Source organism: Mustela putorius, unplaced genomic scaffold (assembly GCF_011764305.1).
Source record: "Mustela putorius furo isolate JIRA1106 unplaced genomic scaffold, ASM1176430v1.1 tig00003985_pilon_pilon_pilon, whole genome shotgun sequence".
Taxonomy (NCBI): domain Eukaryota; kingdom Metazoa; phylum Chordata; class Mammalia; order Carnivora; family Mustelidae; genus Mustela; species Mustela putorius.
The window spans coordinates 1365970-1383391 of record NW_025422125.1 but is presented as its reverse complement, the minus strand read 5'-3'; the positions used below and the strand labels follow the sequence as shown (position 1 = coordinate 1383391).

The 17422-nt window shown below is 38.3% G+C and overlaps 1 protein-coding gene across 1 annotated transcript in view; it reads left to right on the top strand.

The window, feature by feature from the left end:
• LOC101679362 (oligophrenin-1) overlaps positions 1–17422 on the top strand; it is a 307195-nt gene that overhangs the window by 224051 nt on the left and 65722 nt on the right. The window contains exon 16 of the mRNA XM_045071280.1: positions 7214–7361. Within this exon, the coding sequence (XP_044927215.1) occupies positions 7214–7361 (148 nt within the window). The remainder of the gene's footprint in view (positions 1–7213; positions 7362–17422) is intronic.

The following is a 17422-nucleotide window of genomic DNA, read 5'->3' as shown; positions in this document are numbered from 1 at the left end:
TGTAAACTTCTGGTACATGTTTTTATGAAGAAATTTTCTTTTTTCCATTCTATCTCTTTTCCCTCTTCTCTGTGGGTGGTACTGATGAGTACCAAGAGATTGAAGCCAAGTGGTGAGGAGAGCAGAGCTGCCCCACAAATTCTGGACTGTTTACCTCTAGACTTCTCCATGAGAGAAACGAACTTTTCTTATCTTATTTGTATCACTGAATGTGTGGTCCTTTATGTTACAGGAATTAGCTTGTACTTTAATTTATCTACTCCTCTTTAACTTTCAGGACTCAAATCAGGCATTACCCAATGTATGAATGCTTCTCTGACTCCCAAACAGAGATATATTCCCCTTCCTTGTGCTCTCATAGCATCTGATATATATCCTCATCTTCAGTAGTTATTATACAATATCCTGAATGTTAGCTGGTCCAAATTCTCTGTCAGTATCATAAGTTTCCTAATAGTTAAGATTTTTGTCTCATTCATCTTTAGAAGTAAGAGCCCTACTAGGGCACCAGACAAAAGTTAGTGGCCCAATGGCAGTTTTCAGAATTAATAAATGAATCTCGGCTGCCAGGCCCCTCAAGGCCTATTAAATAATAGAGCCTATTCTCACTTATTCCTTCTCCAACTGCAAATGGGAAAAGAAAGCATATTATATAGATTACTGACAGCTTTGATTTTGTTGGGGCTTTACCACTTACTAGCTAAGCAACCTCAGGCAAGGTACTTAAACTATATGAGCCTGACACTTGAAGCTCAATTTGCATTTTGCAAACAGTTGCAAAATTAGGATAATGATACCATCTACTTTATAGGGTTTTTGTAATGATTGAATGAGAAGATATATGTAAAGAGCATAGTTTCAACACATGAGATACTCAATAAATTATAACTATTAGCAATCCTAAAAAGGACTTAAACCCATGTTTCCTTGGTAAGGGTGATAAGTAGCTGGGGCACAAGGGAAGCAGAGATTGGAAGAATAAGAGGTGAAGTGGTTATGTGCTAATCAAATCAGGGGATGTGAACTTGTTGGTTCCTTGAGGTCTCTGGCAGATTAAATGATTTCATTTCCTTCTTCCAGTTACACAAATTATTCACTTCTCATTCCTTGAAGAACAGGCTGTAAAGAAGGAGATTTTATCCATTCATCTGTTGATGGACATCTAGGTTCTTTCCACAATGGAAAGAAGATATATGTAAAGAGCATATGGAAAGGAATTACCCAGGAATTCAAGGAATTACCCAGGCCCCAAGATGGATATGGGCTCACCAAATTCTAGGGTTTGTACTGAGAGCTTCCAAATTTACCTGTACAGGATGCTGGCTATAGTTCCTGTCTCCACCAAATAGACTAAGACATTGGTTGGGAGTCTTTTGAGACCAGTTTTGCCAATGTGCCAGAAAAAATGCTTATTAGGCTTAAGTTCACACTCTCTCTAAGTGAGAAAAGTCTAGAAAAACAGAGAGGACACTTTCTGCTGTGCATCCTCTCTAAAATTAAAACATGGCCTTTACAACCCTATAGTCAACACAGATTACAACATCTTCTCCAAAGCTGGCCTGTAGAGGCAAACCTTGAAGAGAGGCTTTAATGTGGAAATACTGGCAATTACTGTTGTAAGAATAATCCATTACCTCTCTCTGTTCTGTGGGCCCTCCAAAGGTCTCATTTCGCATCTCTTTTTAAATGAGCTTTAACCTATGTGTTACTGCTATTCACAAGGAAATGGAGTAAATGGTCCTGCTTGCTCATTCAACTCTGGCCACTTCGGCCTCTTTGCTGTTCAACATGCCAAAATCTTCTGCCTCAGGGCCTTTGCTGTTCAATATGCTTGGAGCAGTTCTTCCTCAAGATATCCACCATGGTTTGTACCCTTAATTAATTTACTTTTTTGCCTAAAATATATTATATTATATTATATCATATTATATTAATATCATCTTCTATAAGATGACAATCCCTTACCTTGTTTTATTTTTCTTCAGAGCACTTACCACCACCTGGCAAATATATCAAATTGTTTATCATTTGTCTTACCCAAGTAGAATATAAGATCCTTTGTTTTGTTTATAGGTATATACAATAAGAATTTAGTAAGTACTCATTTAACTAACAGATATCATTAGCTCTTCAAAAATAGAACTATAAACTACAGATTAACTACTGACCCTCAGAAGGAAATCCTGGGAAAATCCTCATAGTTTCTCTTATGAGAGGAGAAGGGAGAGATGATGGGCCTATGGTCTCTGGACTCACTTTTGGCAGCCCAGTTTTAATGAGGGGATAACTTTTAGAGACAAAGGGAGTTAAGAAAGGCACATGAAAAGAAACCCATTCTGCTCTACTCAATTCCCTATCAACTTCTTGATTATCCATGAAAAGACAATCATCTAACCATGTTCTGAGAAAGGAATAACAGTATACCCTTTGAAGGTAGAAGAAACAAATCCTAAAGGAAGGGGAAACTCATAGTGCATGGGGCTCTCCTAGGGATGTATGCTGAAAAAAAATAAATTAAAAAAAAATTTCAACCTGACTCAATCTTCTCCAAGATATCATGTAAAATGAAAAATGAAAAGAATTTTCAAGGCAGTAAGAGAGAAAGTAAAACCTATAAGGGAACATTATAAGGCTATTTGAAGATTTCCCACAGATGTCTTTCAGGCTTAGGAATAGTTGGTTGACATATGCAAAATGTGGAAGGAATAAAATTCAACCAAGAATATTTTACCTGGAAAAGTCATCTTTCAGAAATGAAGGACAGATAAAGACTTTGCCAACAAACAAAAGCCGTGGTAGTTCATAAACTCTAGACCTGCCTTACAGGAAGTACTGAAAGGAATTCTTCATGCTGAAATGAAAGGACACTAATTAGTTATATAAAAATATATGAAAATAAAAAATCTACTGGTAAAGATAAGTATATTCTCAAATTCAGAATACTCTAATACTGTAATATGGTAGTATGTTAACTTTGTAACTTTAGTATAAATGTTAAAGTACAAAAGTGTTAAAAAAAACTTTAGGTACAATAATTTTTAATAGGTACACAATATAAAAAGAGGTAAATTTTCAGGGTGCCTGGGTGGCTCAGTGGGTTAAAGCATCTGCCTTTGTCTTTGGTCTTGATCTCAGGGTCCTGGGATCGAGCCTCACATCAGGCTCTTCATGCAGCGGGGAGCCTGCTTCCCCCTCTCTCTCTGTCTACCTCTCTGCCTACTTGTGATCTCTATCTGTCAAATAAATAAATAAAATCTTTAAAAAAAAGAGGTAAATTTTGACGTCAAAAACAAAATATGTGAAGAGGTGTAAAATGGTTGAGGTTCTGTGTGTGATCAAAGATAAGTTGTTCTCAGCTTAAAAGAGGTTTTTATATTGATATTTTTGTTTAGGAAAGCCTCATGGTAACCACAAAACAATAACTAAAAGTAGATACACAAAAGATAAAGAGAAAGGAATCAAAACATACCGGCACAGAAAATGATCAGTTCACTAGAACAAAGACAGCAAGAGAAGAGGAAAGGAACAGCAGAATTACAAAAGAGCCAGAAAACAGTTATTAGCAAACTGAGGGTTTTAGATGGGGTGGGGGATAGGTTGGCCCAGTGATGGGTATTTTTTTTTAAGATTTTATTTATTTATTTGACAGAGAGAGATCACAGGTAGGTAGAGAGGCAGGCAGAGAGAGAGAGAGAGAGAGAAGCAGGCTCCCCGCCGAGCAGAGAGCCCGATGTGGGACTCGATCCCAGGATCCTGAGATCATGACCTGAGCCGAAGGCAGCAACTTAACCCACTGAGCCACCCAGGCGCCCCCCAGTGATGGGTATTAAGGAGGGCACAGTATTGTATGGAACACTGGGTGTTATATATAAACAATGAATCACAGAACACTACATCAAAAACTAATGATGTACTGTATGGTGACTAACATAACATAATCTAAATAATAAAAAAGATATAATTAGTAAATCTTTACCTATAAATAATTATGTAAATGTAAGTATATTAAAAATTTCAATCAAAAGGCATAGAGTGCTGATTGTATTAAAAATAAGACCCAATAATATGCTGCCTAAAAGAGACTTACTTCAGCTTTAAGGGCACACAGAGGCCCAAAATAAAGGGATGGAAAAAGATAATACCATGCAAATGGAAACAAAAAGAAAGCAGGGATAGCTACACTTTCATGAGACAAGGTAAACTTTAAGCCAAAGACTATAACAAGAGAAAAAGAAGGTCATTATATAATGATAAGTCTATTTTTCAAGAAGATGTATCAATTTTAAGTATATATACACTCAGCATTAAAGCACAAAAATATATTAAGTAAATGCTAACAGATCTGAAGGGAGAAATAGATAACAAAAAATAATAGTAGGGGACTTAAACACCCCACATTCATCAATGCATATAGATCATCCAGATAGGAAATCAATAAAGCAGTATTGGACTTGAACTATACCTCAGACCAAATGAACCTAACAGACATTTATAGAACACTGCATCCAACAGCAACTGAATACACATTCTCCTCAAGTGCACATGGAACTTTCTAAAGCATAGATCATAGGTTAGGTCACAAAACAAGCCTTAGCAAATGTATGAAGATTAAAATCATACCAAGTATCTTTTCTGACCAGGATTTTATGATACTAGGCATTAGTAACAGGAGGAAAATTTACAAATATGTGGTAATTAAACAACACACTCTTGAATAACGTTTGGGTCAAGGAAGAAATCAAAAGGGAAATAAATATTTTGAAATAAATGACGGTAGAAAAACAGTGTATCAAACTTAGGGGATCAGCAAAAGCAGTTCTAAGAGGGAATTTTATGCTGATGAACACCCACTTTAAGACAAAAGAATGATGACACCCAAGTCACAACTCAGCCTTCATGCTGCTGGAGCTAGCCAGATGCCTGCATGATGCACATCTGCAGTGCCCACCACCCATAGCACTTAATTATTTGATTTTCCACTGTGGCTGGTGAGAGCTGGAATTCTCTTAGGCACTGTGTGATCTTAGGTAATTAATCCCTCTAATTCAATTGTGTGGTTCTTTCCTCACACATAAGTATTAATCATACCTCAGCTAAAGTCTTAAAGAGAACTTCTGCAGCTCTCCAGAGCTCTTTGTGCAGCTACCTTCTCTCTGATATTTTACCCTGAAAAATTCTCTTTCTTGGCCTCTCCATACTTGCAACTTGTGTCTTCAACTTAAGCTGACTGATGGGCTCCCTCTGAGCTTTCCTCCATAAATTATGGCTTATAGACTTTCTCCATGCTGTAAGCTGGAAATATCATGAGACTCACCTCATTTCTTTTTCCTGTCTCTCATGGATCACCGTCTTTCATTATCAGATTTCCAATGTCTTAAAGCCCATTGTCATGTGTATTTTTTCTAGTTTTTAAATTATTAGTTGCAGAAGATGTAAACCTAATACCTGTAGTCCTACCTTGACTAGAAGTGGAAGTAGCTATTATAGTGTTTTCAGAGGACAGTTTGGCCTTTTATATCAGTATTTTAAATGTGTTTTTCTTTTGACTCAGCAATTCCAGTCATTCTTCTAGTTGCTGGAGATATAACAGTGAATATGATAATGTACTTCCCTATGGCTTACAATAGATTAGAGTGGCAGACACAAAAACAAAAAAATGAATAATTACAATATATTTTGTTGGGAAGTAATAAAAAATGCTAAGGAGAAAAAAAGGGGGGGGTAGGACGCATTGCATACAGGGAGGTATGGGCTCACTGAACGGAGTATATTTGATCATAACCTACTGAAATTAAGAACGCAAGCTATATGAATATCTGGAGGAAGAGCACTCCAGGTAGATGAAACACTCAGTACAAAGTCCGTGGTGTGTTTGATAAATAGCAAGAGATATTCTTTTTTTAAAAAAAGATTTTTATTTATTTGACACAAAGAGATCATTAGTAAGAAGGGAGGCAGGCAGAGAGGGGGGCGAGGGAAGCAGGCACCCCACTGAGCAGAGAGCCCGATGTGGGGCTCAATCCCAGAACCCTGGGACCATGACCTGAGCTGAAGGCAGAGGCTTTAACCCACTGAGCCACCCAGGCACCCCAGCAAGAGATATTCTTAACAATTCCTATAGTGCATAAACATATGCTCACAAAATGGTAATTATTCAGAATATTACTACTATTAGTGTTGAAACTGTATTGCCTCAAAGTTTATCTGCTTGCTACTATGTCATATTCTCTCTTTCCTATGCCATGAGACATTGAGACGTGTATTGCCTTGTGATTGTGCTTGCAATGTTTTCTATCATTGATCAGCTTTTACACAGGGGTTCCTTGTGTTCCCAATCCTGTAATTTCTGTGACATTGCAGCCTGATACAATATTGGTCTCTGGCATTTCTTTTTGCACTAATCATTTGGGTTGATTTCATTTGTCACCTTCCTCCCTCACCATGTGTGTGTCCTCCCAGAGTGTGTGCACTCTGGCCAAAAGCTCAGTTCTCCCAGAGCCAAGAAAGGTTTTCAAATACATATGACACTATATAAAAATTGTAATCATTTGGGGGTGCCTGGCTGGCTCAGTTGGTTAGGCATCTGATTCTTGATTTCGGTTTGGGTCTTGATCTCAGGGTCATGAGTTGAAGCCCCATGTTGAGCTCTGTGCTGGGCATGGACCCTGCACAGAAATAAGTTACCGCCATCCTTTCCTCAGCCACTTATTATTCCTATCTTGAAGCAAACAAGTTAACCAATTTCTTTGGTATCCTTTTAGAAATATTGGGTGAATTTTAGTAACCCTCCACAACCAACCCCTACCCATACAATGTACCTTGACTACCCTTTTCACTTGATTCTTATCACACCGTGTGAGGTAGTGGTGATCTCCCGATGTTACAGATGAGGAATCTAAAACTCAGAGATAGGAGGTGACTTGCCTAAGGTTTTCCAGGGAGTAAGTGAAAATCCAGGATTGACTGTGCAGTTTTTGTTTGCATTCTTTCCTCCACAATGTGAAGGGCCGGGTACTGTGTCTTAAACATGATGGGAGACTTCTAAACACTTGTTTGTAGCTGGAATGATTTTAAAAATCCCAATTCCTTTAGTCATATTAGAATTGCTATCGCAAACTCTAGGTGTAATGTTGGTAGGCATCAATGGGTAGTTAGAATTAGGGAGACAAAAACTTGGACTTTCTCATTGTTTCCTCAAAATATTCTTTTACAGATCTATTCAGGTCCACCTGAAGAAAGTTGTACACCCCCAGTGCCTCCACCTCGAGTGACAGCAAGAAGGCACAAACCAATCACAATTTCAAAACGCTTGCTGCGAGAAAGAGCAATTTTTTATACTTCTTCCCTGGATGAACGTGAAGGTCAGTACTGAGGTATATCCTTAGCTTCTTAATAGCATTAGAAGTGACTGGATTGCTGCGATCTCATGAGAAAACTTCAACAGATGAGGATTTGCTTCTTATGGATGGGCAAAGACAGTGGTTTCTTGAGATGGAATCTACTGATGAAGATGCTGTAAAGACTGTTGAAATGACAACAAAGGATTTTGAATATTAAATAAGCTTAGTTGATAAAGAAGTGGCAGGGTTTGAGAGTATCAACTCCAATTTTGAAAGTTCTACTGTGGGTAAAATGCCATCAAACACTATTACATGTTAAAGAGAAATGGCATGTAAAAAGAAAAGTCAATCAATTCAGCAGACTTCATTATTGTCTAATTTTAAAAAATTGCTACAGCTAACCAAACCATCACCCAGATCAGTTAGCAGCCATCAAAAATAAGGCCAGAGCTTTCTCCAGCATAAATATTATGACTTGCTGGAATCTCAGATGATGTTTAGCATTTTTAAGCAATAAAGTATTCTTTTATTTATTAAGCTTTTTATTCCAAAATAGTTAATATAAAGTGCTATATTAGTTTTAGGTATACAATATAGTGGTTCAAAACTTACATACAACACCTGGTGTTCATCACAACAAAAGTACTCCTTAATCCCCATCACCTATTTTATCCATTCCTACACCCACCTCCCCTCTGGTAACCATTAGTTTACTCCCTATAGTTAAAAGTCTGTTACTTGTTCTTTTTGTTTGTTTCTTTGTTTCTCTCTCTCTCTCTCTCTTCCCCTTTGCTGGATTGTTTTGTTTCTTAAATTCCACATATGAGTGAAATCATATGGTATTTGTCTTTCTCTGAGTAACTTATTTCATTTAGCATAATACTTTCTAGCTCAAAACACATCATTGCAAATGATAAGATTTCATTCTTTTTTATGGATAAGTAATATTGCGTTATATATATTCCACATATATACCATATCTTCTTTATCCATTCATCTATCAAGGAACACTTCTTTATCCATGCATCTGTTGAGGGACACTTGGGCTGGTTCCACAATTTTACTCTTGTAATAATGCTGCTATAAACATAAGGGTGCATGTATGCCTTTGAATTATTGTTTTTGTATTCTTTGGGTAAATACCCAGTAGTATAATTGCTGGATCATAGGGTAGTTCTACTTTTAATTCTTTGAGGAAACACCATACTGTTTCCCACAGTGGCTGTACAAGTTTGCACACCCACCAATAGTGCACAGATTTCCTTTTTCTGACCATCCTCACCAATACTTGCTGTTTCTTATATTTTTAATTTTCACCCTTTTGACAGGTTTGAGGTGATACCTCATTGTAATTTTGATTTACGTTTCCCTGATGATGAGTGATGTTGAGCATCTTTTCATGTCTGTTGGCCATCTGTATGTTTTCTTTGGAGAAATGTCTGTTCATTTCTTCTGCTCATTTTAAATTTGATTATTTGTTTTTTAGGTGTTGAGTTGTATAAGTTGCTTATATATTTTGGATACTAACCCTTAATCAGAAATGTCATTTGCAAATATCTTCTCCCATTCAGCAGGTTGCCTTTTAGTTTTGTTGATTGTTTCCTTCACTGTGCAGGAGCTTTTGTTTTGAGGTAGTCCCAATAGTTTATTTTTGCTTTTATTTCCCTTGCCGCAGGAGACATACCTAGAAAAAATGATGTCAGAGAAATTATTGCTTATGTTCTTTTCTAAGATTTTTAGGGTTTCAGCTCTCACATTTAGATTTTTAATCCATTTTGAGTTTTTTTTTTCATATGGTGTAAGAAATTGGTCCATTTTCATTCTTTTGCATATAACTGCGCTGTTTTAGAGGCAACATTTGTTGAAAAGACTATCTTCTCCCCATTGTATATTCTGTCCTCCTTTTTTGGAGATTAATTGATCATACGATTGTGCATTTATTCCCGGGTTTTCCATTCTATTCCATTGATCTATTTACTTATTTTTGTGCCAGTAACATACTCTTTTGACTACTAGAGCTTTGTAGCATAACTTGAAGTCTGGAATTGTGCTGCTGCCAGTTTTGTTTTTCTTTTTCAAGATTGCTTTGGCTATTTGGGGTCTTTTGTGGTTCTGTATAAATTTTAGGATTATTTTCTCCAGTTCTGTGAGAAATACTACTGGTATTTTGGTAGAGATTTCATTAAATCTCTAGATGGCTTTGGGTTGTGTAGACATTTTAACAATACTTGTTCTTCCAGTCCATGAGTATGGAATGTCTTTCCATTTCTTTGTGTCATCTTTAATTTCTTTAATGTTATGTAGTTTTCAGTGTACAGGTCTTTCTTCTCTTTCACAATGTTTATTCTTGGATACTTTATTATTTTTGGTGCAATTTTAAAAAGAATTGTTTTTTAAATTTCTCTTTTTGCTGCATTATTATTATTACATAGAAATGCATTAACTTTTCTGAACATTGATTTTGTATCCTGCAACTTTATGAATTTATTTATCAGTACTACTAGTTTTTTGGTAGTCTTCAGTTTTTTCTATATATACTAGCATGGCATCTGCAAATAGTGAAATTTTACTTCTTCCTCGCCTTTTATTTCTTTTTCTTGTCTGAATGTTGTAGCTAGGACTTGGTGAAAATGGGGGACCCTGGGTGACTCCATCATTAAGCATCTGCCTTTAGCTCAGGTCATGATCCCAGGGTCCTGGGATTGAGACCCACATCAGACTCCCTGCTTAGTGGGGAGCGGGGAGTCTGCTTTTCCCTCTCCCCCTGCCTGTTTTCCCTCTCTCCCTCTTCCCCTGCCTGTGTTCCCTCTCTCTATCAAATAAATAATAAATAAAGTCTTTTTTTAAAAAGTATTGAGGGACTGGAAGAAATTATGCTGAATGAAATAAGTCAAGCAGAGAGAGTCAATTATCATATGGTTTCACTTATTTCTGGAGCATAAGAAATAACACAGAGGACATGGGGAATTGGAGCGAAGGGAGTTGAAGGAAATTGGAGGGGGAGATGAACCATGAGAGACTATGTACTCTGAAAAACAATCTAAGAGTTTTGAGAGGGAGCGGTGGGAAGTTAGGCCAGCCTGGTGGTAGGTATTGTGGAGGGCACATATTGCATGGAGCACTCGGTGTGTTGCATAAACAATGAATTCTAGTACAGTGAAAAGTAATTTAAAAAATAAAAAAATTGGGCGCCTGGGTGGCTCAGTGGGTTAAGCCGCTGCCTTCGGCTCAGGTCATGTTCCTAGGGTCCTGGGATCGAGTCCCGCATCGGGCTCTCTGCTCAGCAGGGAGCCTGCTTCCTTCTCTCTCTGCCTGCCTCTCTGCCTACTTGTGATCTCTCTCTCTCTGTCAAATAAATAAATAAATAAAAACTTTAAAAAATAAATAAATAGGAGGAGGAGTCAAGATGGCGGAGAAGTAGCAGGCTGAGACTACTTCAGCTAGCAGATCAGCTAGATAGCTTGTCTAAAGATTGCAAACACCTGAAAATCCATCGGCAGATCGAAGAGAAGAAGAACAGCAAGTCTGGAATCAGAAAAACAACCACTTTCTGAAAGGTAGGACTGCCGGAGAAGTGAATCCAAAGTGACGGGAAGATAGACCCCGGGGGAGGGGCCGGCTCCGGGAAAGCGGCAGAGCAACGGAGCACAAAAACAGGACTTTTAAAAGTCTGTTCCTCTGAGGGACATTGCTCCAGAGGCTAAACCAGGGCAAAGCCCACGCGGGGTCAGCGTGGCCTCAGGTCCCGCAGGGTCACAGAAGGTTCGGGGGTGTCTGAGTGTCGCAGAGCTTACAGGTATTGGAAGGGGAAAGCTGGCTACAGAGACAGAGCTGACAGTAAGCTCACACCTCGGGCTTACCTTGAACCGGTTGCAGGCTCAGAGAGCTCGGAGCGCGGCCAGAGGTCAGGCATATGGGAGTTACTGGGCGCTGTTCTCTGAGGGCGCACTGAGGAGTGGGGCCCCGGGCTCTCGGCTCCTCTGGGCTGGAGACCAGGAGGCCACCATTTGTATTCCCATCCTCCAGAACTCTACGGAAAACGCTCAAGGAACAAAAGCTCCTGAAAGCAAAGCTGAGCGGATTACTCAGCCCATGGTAAGGGCGGTGCAATTCCACCTAGGGCAAAGACACTTGAGAATCACTACACCAGGCCCCTCCCCGAGAAGATCAACAAGAAACCCAGCCAAGACCAAGTTCACCTACCAAGGAGTGCGGTTTCAATACCAAGGAGAGCAGCAGAATTCCAGAGGAGGAGAAAGCAAAGCACAGAACTCATGGCTTTCTCCCTTGATCTTTTTAGTCTTGCCGTTAATTTAATTTTTTTCTTTTTCATTTTTTTTTTTCGGTTCTTCTGCTAAAAAATTTTTTTTAACTTGTACCCTTTTCTTTTTTAGCATTTTTTAACTAGTTTATCTGATATATATATATTTTTTCATCTTTATATTTTTCTTTATTCGTTTTCTTTTTTTTTTCTTTTCTTTTATTTTCTTTTTTTCCTTTTTTTTTCCCTTTCTTTCTTTCGAAACCGCTTTATCCCCTTTCTCCCCCCTCATGATTTGGAATCTCTTCTGATTTGGTTAAAGCATATTTTCCTGGGGTTGTTGCCACCCTTTTAGTATTTTACTTGCTCCTTCATATACTCTTATCTGGACAAAATGACAAGGCGGAAAAATTCACCACAAAAAAAGAACAAGAGGCAGTACCGAAGGCTAGGGACCTAATCAATACAGACATTGGTAATATGTCAGATCTAGAGTTCAGAATGACAATTCCCAAGGTTCTAGCCGGGCTCGAAAAAGGCATGAAAGATATTAGAGAAACCCTCTTGGGAGATATAAAAGCCCTTTCTGGAGAAATAAAAGAACTAAAATCCAACCAAGTTGAAATCAAAAAAGCTATTAATGAGGTGCAATCAAAAATGGAGGCTCTCACTGCTAGGATAAATGAGGCAGTAGAAAAAATTAGTGATATAGAAGACCAAATGACAGAGAATAAAGAAGCTGAGCAAAAGAGGGACAAACAGCTACTGGACCACGAGGGGAGAATTCGAGAGATAAGTGACACCATAAGACGAAACAACATTAGAATAATTGGGATTCCAGAAAAAGAAGAAAGAGAGAGGGGAGCAAAATGTACACTGGAGAGAATTATTGGGGAGAATTTCCCCAATATGGCAAAGGGAACAAGCATCAAAATTCAGGAGGTTCAGAGAACACCCCCCAAAATCAGTAAGAATAGGCCCACACCGCATCACCTAATAGTAAAATTGACAAGTCTCAGTGACAAAGAGAAAATCCTGAAAGCAGCCCAGGAAAAGAAGTCTGTAACATACAATGGTAAAAATATTAGATTGGCAGATGACTTATCCACAGAGACCTGGCAGGCCAGAAAGAGCTGTCATGATATTTTCAGAGCACTAAACGAGAAAAACATGCAGCCAAGAATACTATATTCAGTAGGCTATCATTGAAAATAGAAGGAGAGATTAAAAGCTTCCAGGACAAACAAAAACTGAAAAAATTTGCAAACACCAAACCAGCTCTACAGGAAATATTGAAAGGGGTCCTCTAAGCAAAGAGAGAGCCTACAAGTGCTAGATCAGTAAGGAACAGAGACCATATACAGTAACAGTCACCTTATAGGGAATACAATGGCCCTAAATTCATATCTCTCAATAGTTACCCTGAATGTTAATGGGCTAATGCCCCAATCAAAAGACACAGGGTTTCAGAATGGATAAAAAAACAAAACCCATCTATATGTTGCCTCCAAGAAACTCATTTTAAGCCCGAAGACACCTCCAGATTTAAAGTGAGGGGGTGGAAAAGAATTTACCATGCTAATGGACATCAGAAGAAAGCAGGAGTGGCAACCCTTATATCAGATCAGTTAGATTTTACACCAAAGACTATAATAAGAGATGAGGAAGGACACTATATCATACTCAAAGGGTCTGTCCAACAAGAAGATCTAACAATTTTAAATATCTAGGCCCCCTACGTGGGAGCAGCCAACTATATAAACTATATAAACCAATTAATAACAAAGAAACACATCAACAATAATACAATAATAGTAGGGGACTTTAACACTCCCCTCACTGAAATGGACAGATCATCCAAGCAAAACATCAGCAAGGAAATAAAAGCCTTAAACAACACACTGGACCAGATGGACATCACAGATATATTCGGAACATTTCATCCCAAAGCAACACAATACACATTCTTCTCTAGTGCACATGGAACATTCTCCAGAATAGATCACATCCTGGGTCCTAAATCAGGACTCAACCGGTATAAAAAGATTGGGATCATTCCCTGTATATTTTCAGCTAGAACTCAACCACAAGTGGAAGTTTGGAAAGAACCCAAATACATGGAGACTAAAGAGCATCCTTCTAAACAATGAATGGGTCAACCGGGAAATTAAAGAAGAATTGAAAAAAATCATGGAAACAAATGATAATGAAAATACAACGGTTCAAAATCTGTGGGACACAACAAAGGCAGTCCTGAGAGGAAAATATATAGCAGTCCAAGTCTTTCTCAAGAAACAAGAAAGGTCTCAGGTACACAACCTAACCCTACACCTAAAGGAGCTGGAGAAAGAACAAGAAAGAAACCCTAAGTCCAGCAGGAGAAGAGAAATCATAAAGATCAGAGCAGAAATCAATGAAATAGAAACAAAAAAAAAAAAACCATAGAGCAAATCAACGAAACTAGGAGCTGGTTCTTTGAAAGAATTAATAAAATTGATAAGCCCCTGGCCCGACTTATCAAAAAGAAAAGAGAAAGGACCCAAATAAATAAAATCATGAATGAAAGAGGAGAGATCACAACTAACACCAAAGAAATACAAACTATTATAAGAACATACTATGAGCAACTCTACGCCAACAAATTTGACAATCTGGAAGAAATGGATGCATTCTTAGAAACATATAAACTACCACAACCGAACCAGGAAATAGCCTGAAGAGACCCATAACCAGTAAGGAGATTGACACAGTTATTAAAAATCTCCAAACAAACAAAAGCCCAGGGCCAGATGGCTTCCCGGGGGAATTCTACCAAACATTTAAAGAAGAACTAATGCCTATTCTCCTTAAACCGTTTCAAAAAATAGGAATGGAAGGAAAACTTCCAAACTCATTTTATGAGGCCAGCATCACCTTGATCCCCAAACCAGACAAGGATCCCATCAAAAAAGAGAGCTATAGACCAATATCCTTGATGAACACAGATGCGAAAATTCTCACCAAAATACTAGCCAATAGCATTCAACAGTACATTAAAAGGATTATTCACCACGACCAAGTGGGATTTATTCCAGGGCTGCAAGGTTGGTTCAACATCCGCAAATCAGTCAATGTGATACAACACATCAATAAAAGAAAGAACAAGAACCATATGATACTCTCAATAGATGCTGAGAAAGCATTTGACAAAGTACAGCATCCCTTCCTGATCAAAACTCTTCAAAGTGTAGGGATAGAGGGCACATACCTCAATATCATCAGAGCCATCTATGAAAAACCCACCGCAAATATCATTCTCATTGGAGAAAAACGGAAAGCTTTTCCGCTAAGGTCAGGAACACGGCAGGGATATCCATTATCACCACTGCTATTCAACATAGTACTAGAATTCCTAGCCTCAGCAATCAGACAACAAAAGGAAATTTAAGGCTTCCAAATCGGCAAAGAAGAAGTCAAATTATCACTCTTTGTAGATGATATGATACTATATGTGAAAACCCCAAAAGACTCCACTCCAAAACTGCTATAACTTGTCCAGGAATTCAGTAAAGTGTCAGGATCTAAAATCAATGCACAGAAATCAGTTGCATTTCTCTACACCAACAACAAGACAGATGAAAGAGAAATTAAGGAGTCAATCCCATTTACAATTGCACCCAAAACCATAAGATACCTAGGAATAAACCTAACCACGAGGCACAGAATATATACTCAGAAAACTATAAAGTACTCATGAAAGAAATCGAGGAAGACACAAAGCAATTGAAAAATGTTCCATGCTCCTGGATTGGAAGAATAAATATTGTGAAAATGTCTATGCTACCTAAAGCAATCTACACATTTAATGCAATTCCTATCAAAGTACCATCCATCTTTTTCAAAGAAATGGAACAAATAATGCTAAAATTTATATGGAACCAGAAAAGACCTCGAATAGCCAAAGGGATATTGAAAAAGAAAGCCAACGTTGGTGGCATCACAATTCCGGACTTCAAGCTCTATTAAAAACTGTCATCATCAAGACAGCACGGTACTGGCACAAAAACAGACACTTAGATCAATGGAACAGAATAGAGAGCCCAGAAATGGACCCTCAACTCTATGGTCAACTAATCTTCGACAAAGCAGGAAAGAATGTCCAATGGAAAAAAGACAGCCTCTTCAATAAATTGTGCTGGGAAAATTGGACAGCCACATGCAGAAAAATGAAATTGGACCATTTCCTTACGCCACACACGAAAATACTCAAAATGGATGAAGGACCTCAATGTGCGAAAGGAATCCATCAAAATCCTTGAGGAGAACACAGGCAGCAACCTCTTTGACGTCTGCTGCAGCAACATCTTCCTAGGAACATCGCCAAAGGCAAGGGAAGCAAGGGCAAAAATGAACTATTGGGATTTCATCAAGATCAAAATCTTTTGCACAGCAAAGGAAACAGTTAACAAAACCAAAAGACAACTGACAGAATGGGAGAAGATATTTGCAAACGACATATCAGATAATGGACTAGTGTCCAGAATCTATAAAGAACTTAGCAAACTCAACACCCAAAGAACAAAGAATCCAATCAAGAAATGGGCAGAGGACATGAACAGACATTTCTGCAAAGAAGACATCCAGATGGCCAACAGACACATGAAAATGTGCTCCATATCACTCGGCATCAGGGAAATACAAATCAAAACCACAATGAGATATCACCTCACACCAGTCAGAATGGCTAAAATCAACAAGTCAGGAAATGACAGATGCTGGCGAGGATGCGGAGAAAGGGGAACCCTCCTACACTGTTGGTGGGAATGCAAGCTGGTGCAACCACTCTGGAAAACAGCATGGAGGTTCCTCAAAATGTTGAAAGTAAAACTACCCTATGACCCAGCAATTGCACTATTGGGTATTTACCCTAAAGATACAAACGTAGTGATCCTAAGGGGCACGTGCACCCGAATGTTTATAGCAGCAATGTCCACAATAGCCAAACTATGGAAAGAACCTAGATGTCCATCAACAGATGAATGGATCAAGAAGATGTGGTATATATACACAATGGAATACTATGCAGCCATCAAAAGAAAGGAAATCTTGCCATTTGCAACAACATGGATGGAACTAGAGCGTATATTGCCTGCGAAATAAGTCCAACAGAGAAAGGCCACTATCATATTATCTCCCTGATATGAGGAAGTGGTGATGCAACATGGGGACTTAAGTGGGTAGGAGAAGAATCAATGAAACAAGATGGGATTGGGAGGGAGACAAACCATAAGTGACTCTTAATCTCACAAAACAAACTGAGGGTTGCTGGGGAGAGGGGCGTTGGGAGAAGGGGGGTGGGGTTATGGACATTGGGGTGAGTATGTTCTTTGATGAGTGCTGTGAAGTGTGTAAACCTGGTGATTCACAGACCTGTACCCCTGGGGATAAAAATATATGTTTATAAAGAATAAAAAGTTAAAGAAAGAACGAAAGAAAAATTAAAAAATTAAAAATTAAAGTAGATACATTTTCTTGCATGGACATTTTATCTCAATAAAGTATTTTTAAAATAAATATTTTTTTAAAAAAGCAGTGTGAATGGATATCCTTGTCTTGTTCATGATCTTAGGGGGAGAGCTCTTAGGTTTTCCCCACTGAGTATGGTGTTCACTGTGAATTTTTCATGTAAGACCTTTATGTTGAGGCATGTTCCCTTAAGACCTACTTTGTTGAGATTTTATTTTGTTTTATTTTGTTTTTCATGAATGGATTGGTGCTTGTCAAATGTCTTTTTTGGATCTATTGAAATGATCATATGGTTTTTGTCCTTTCCCCTATTGAT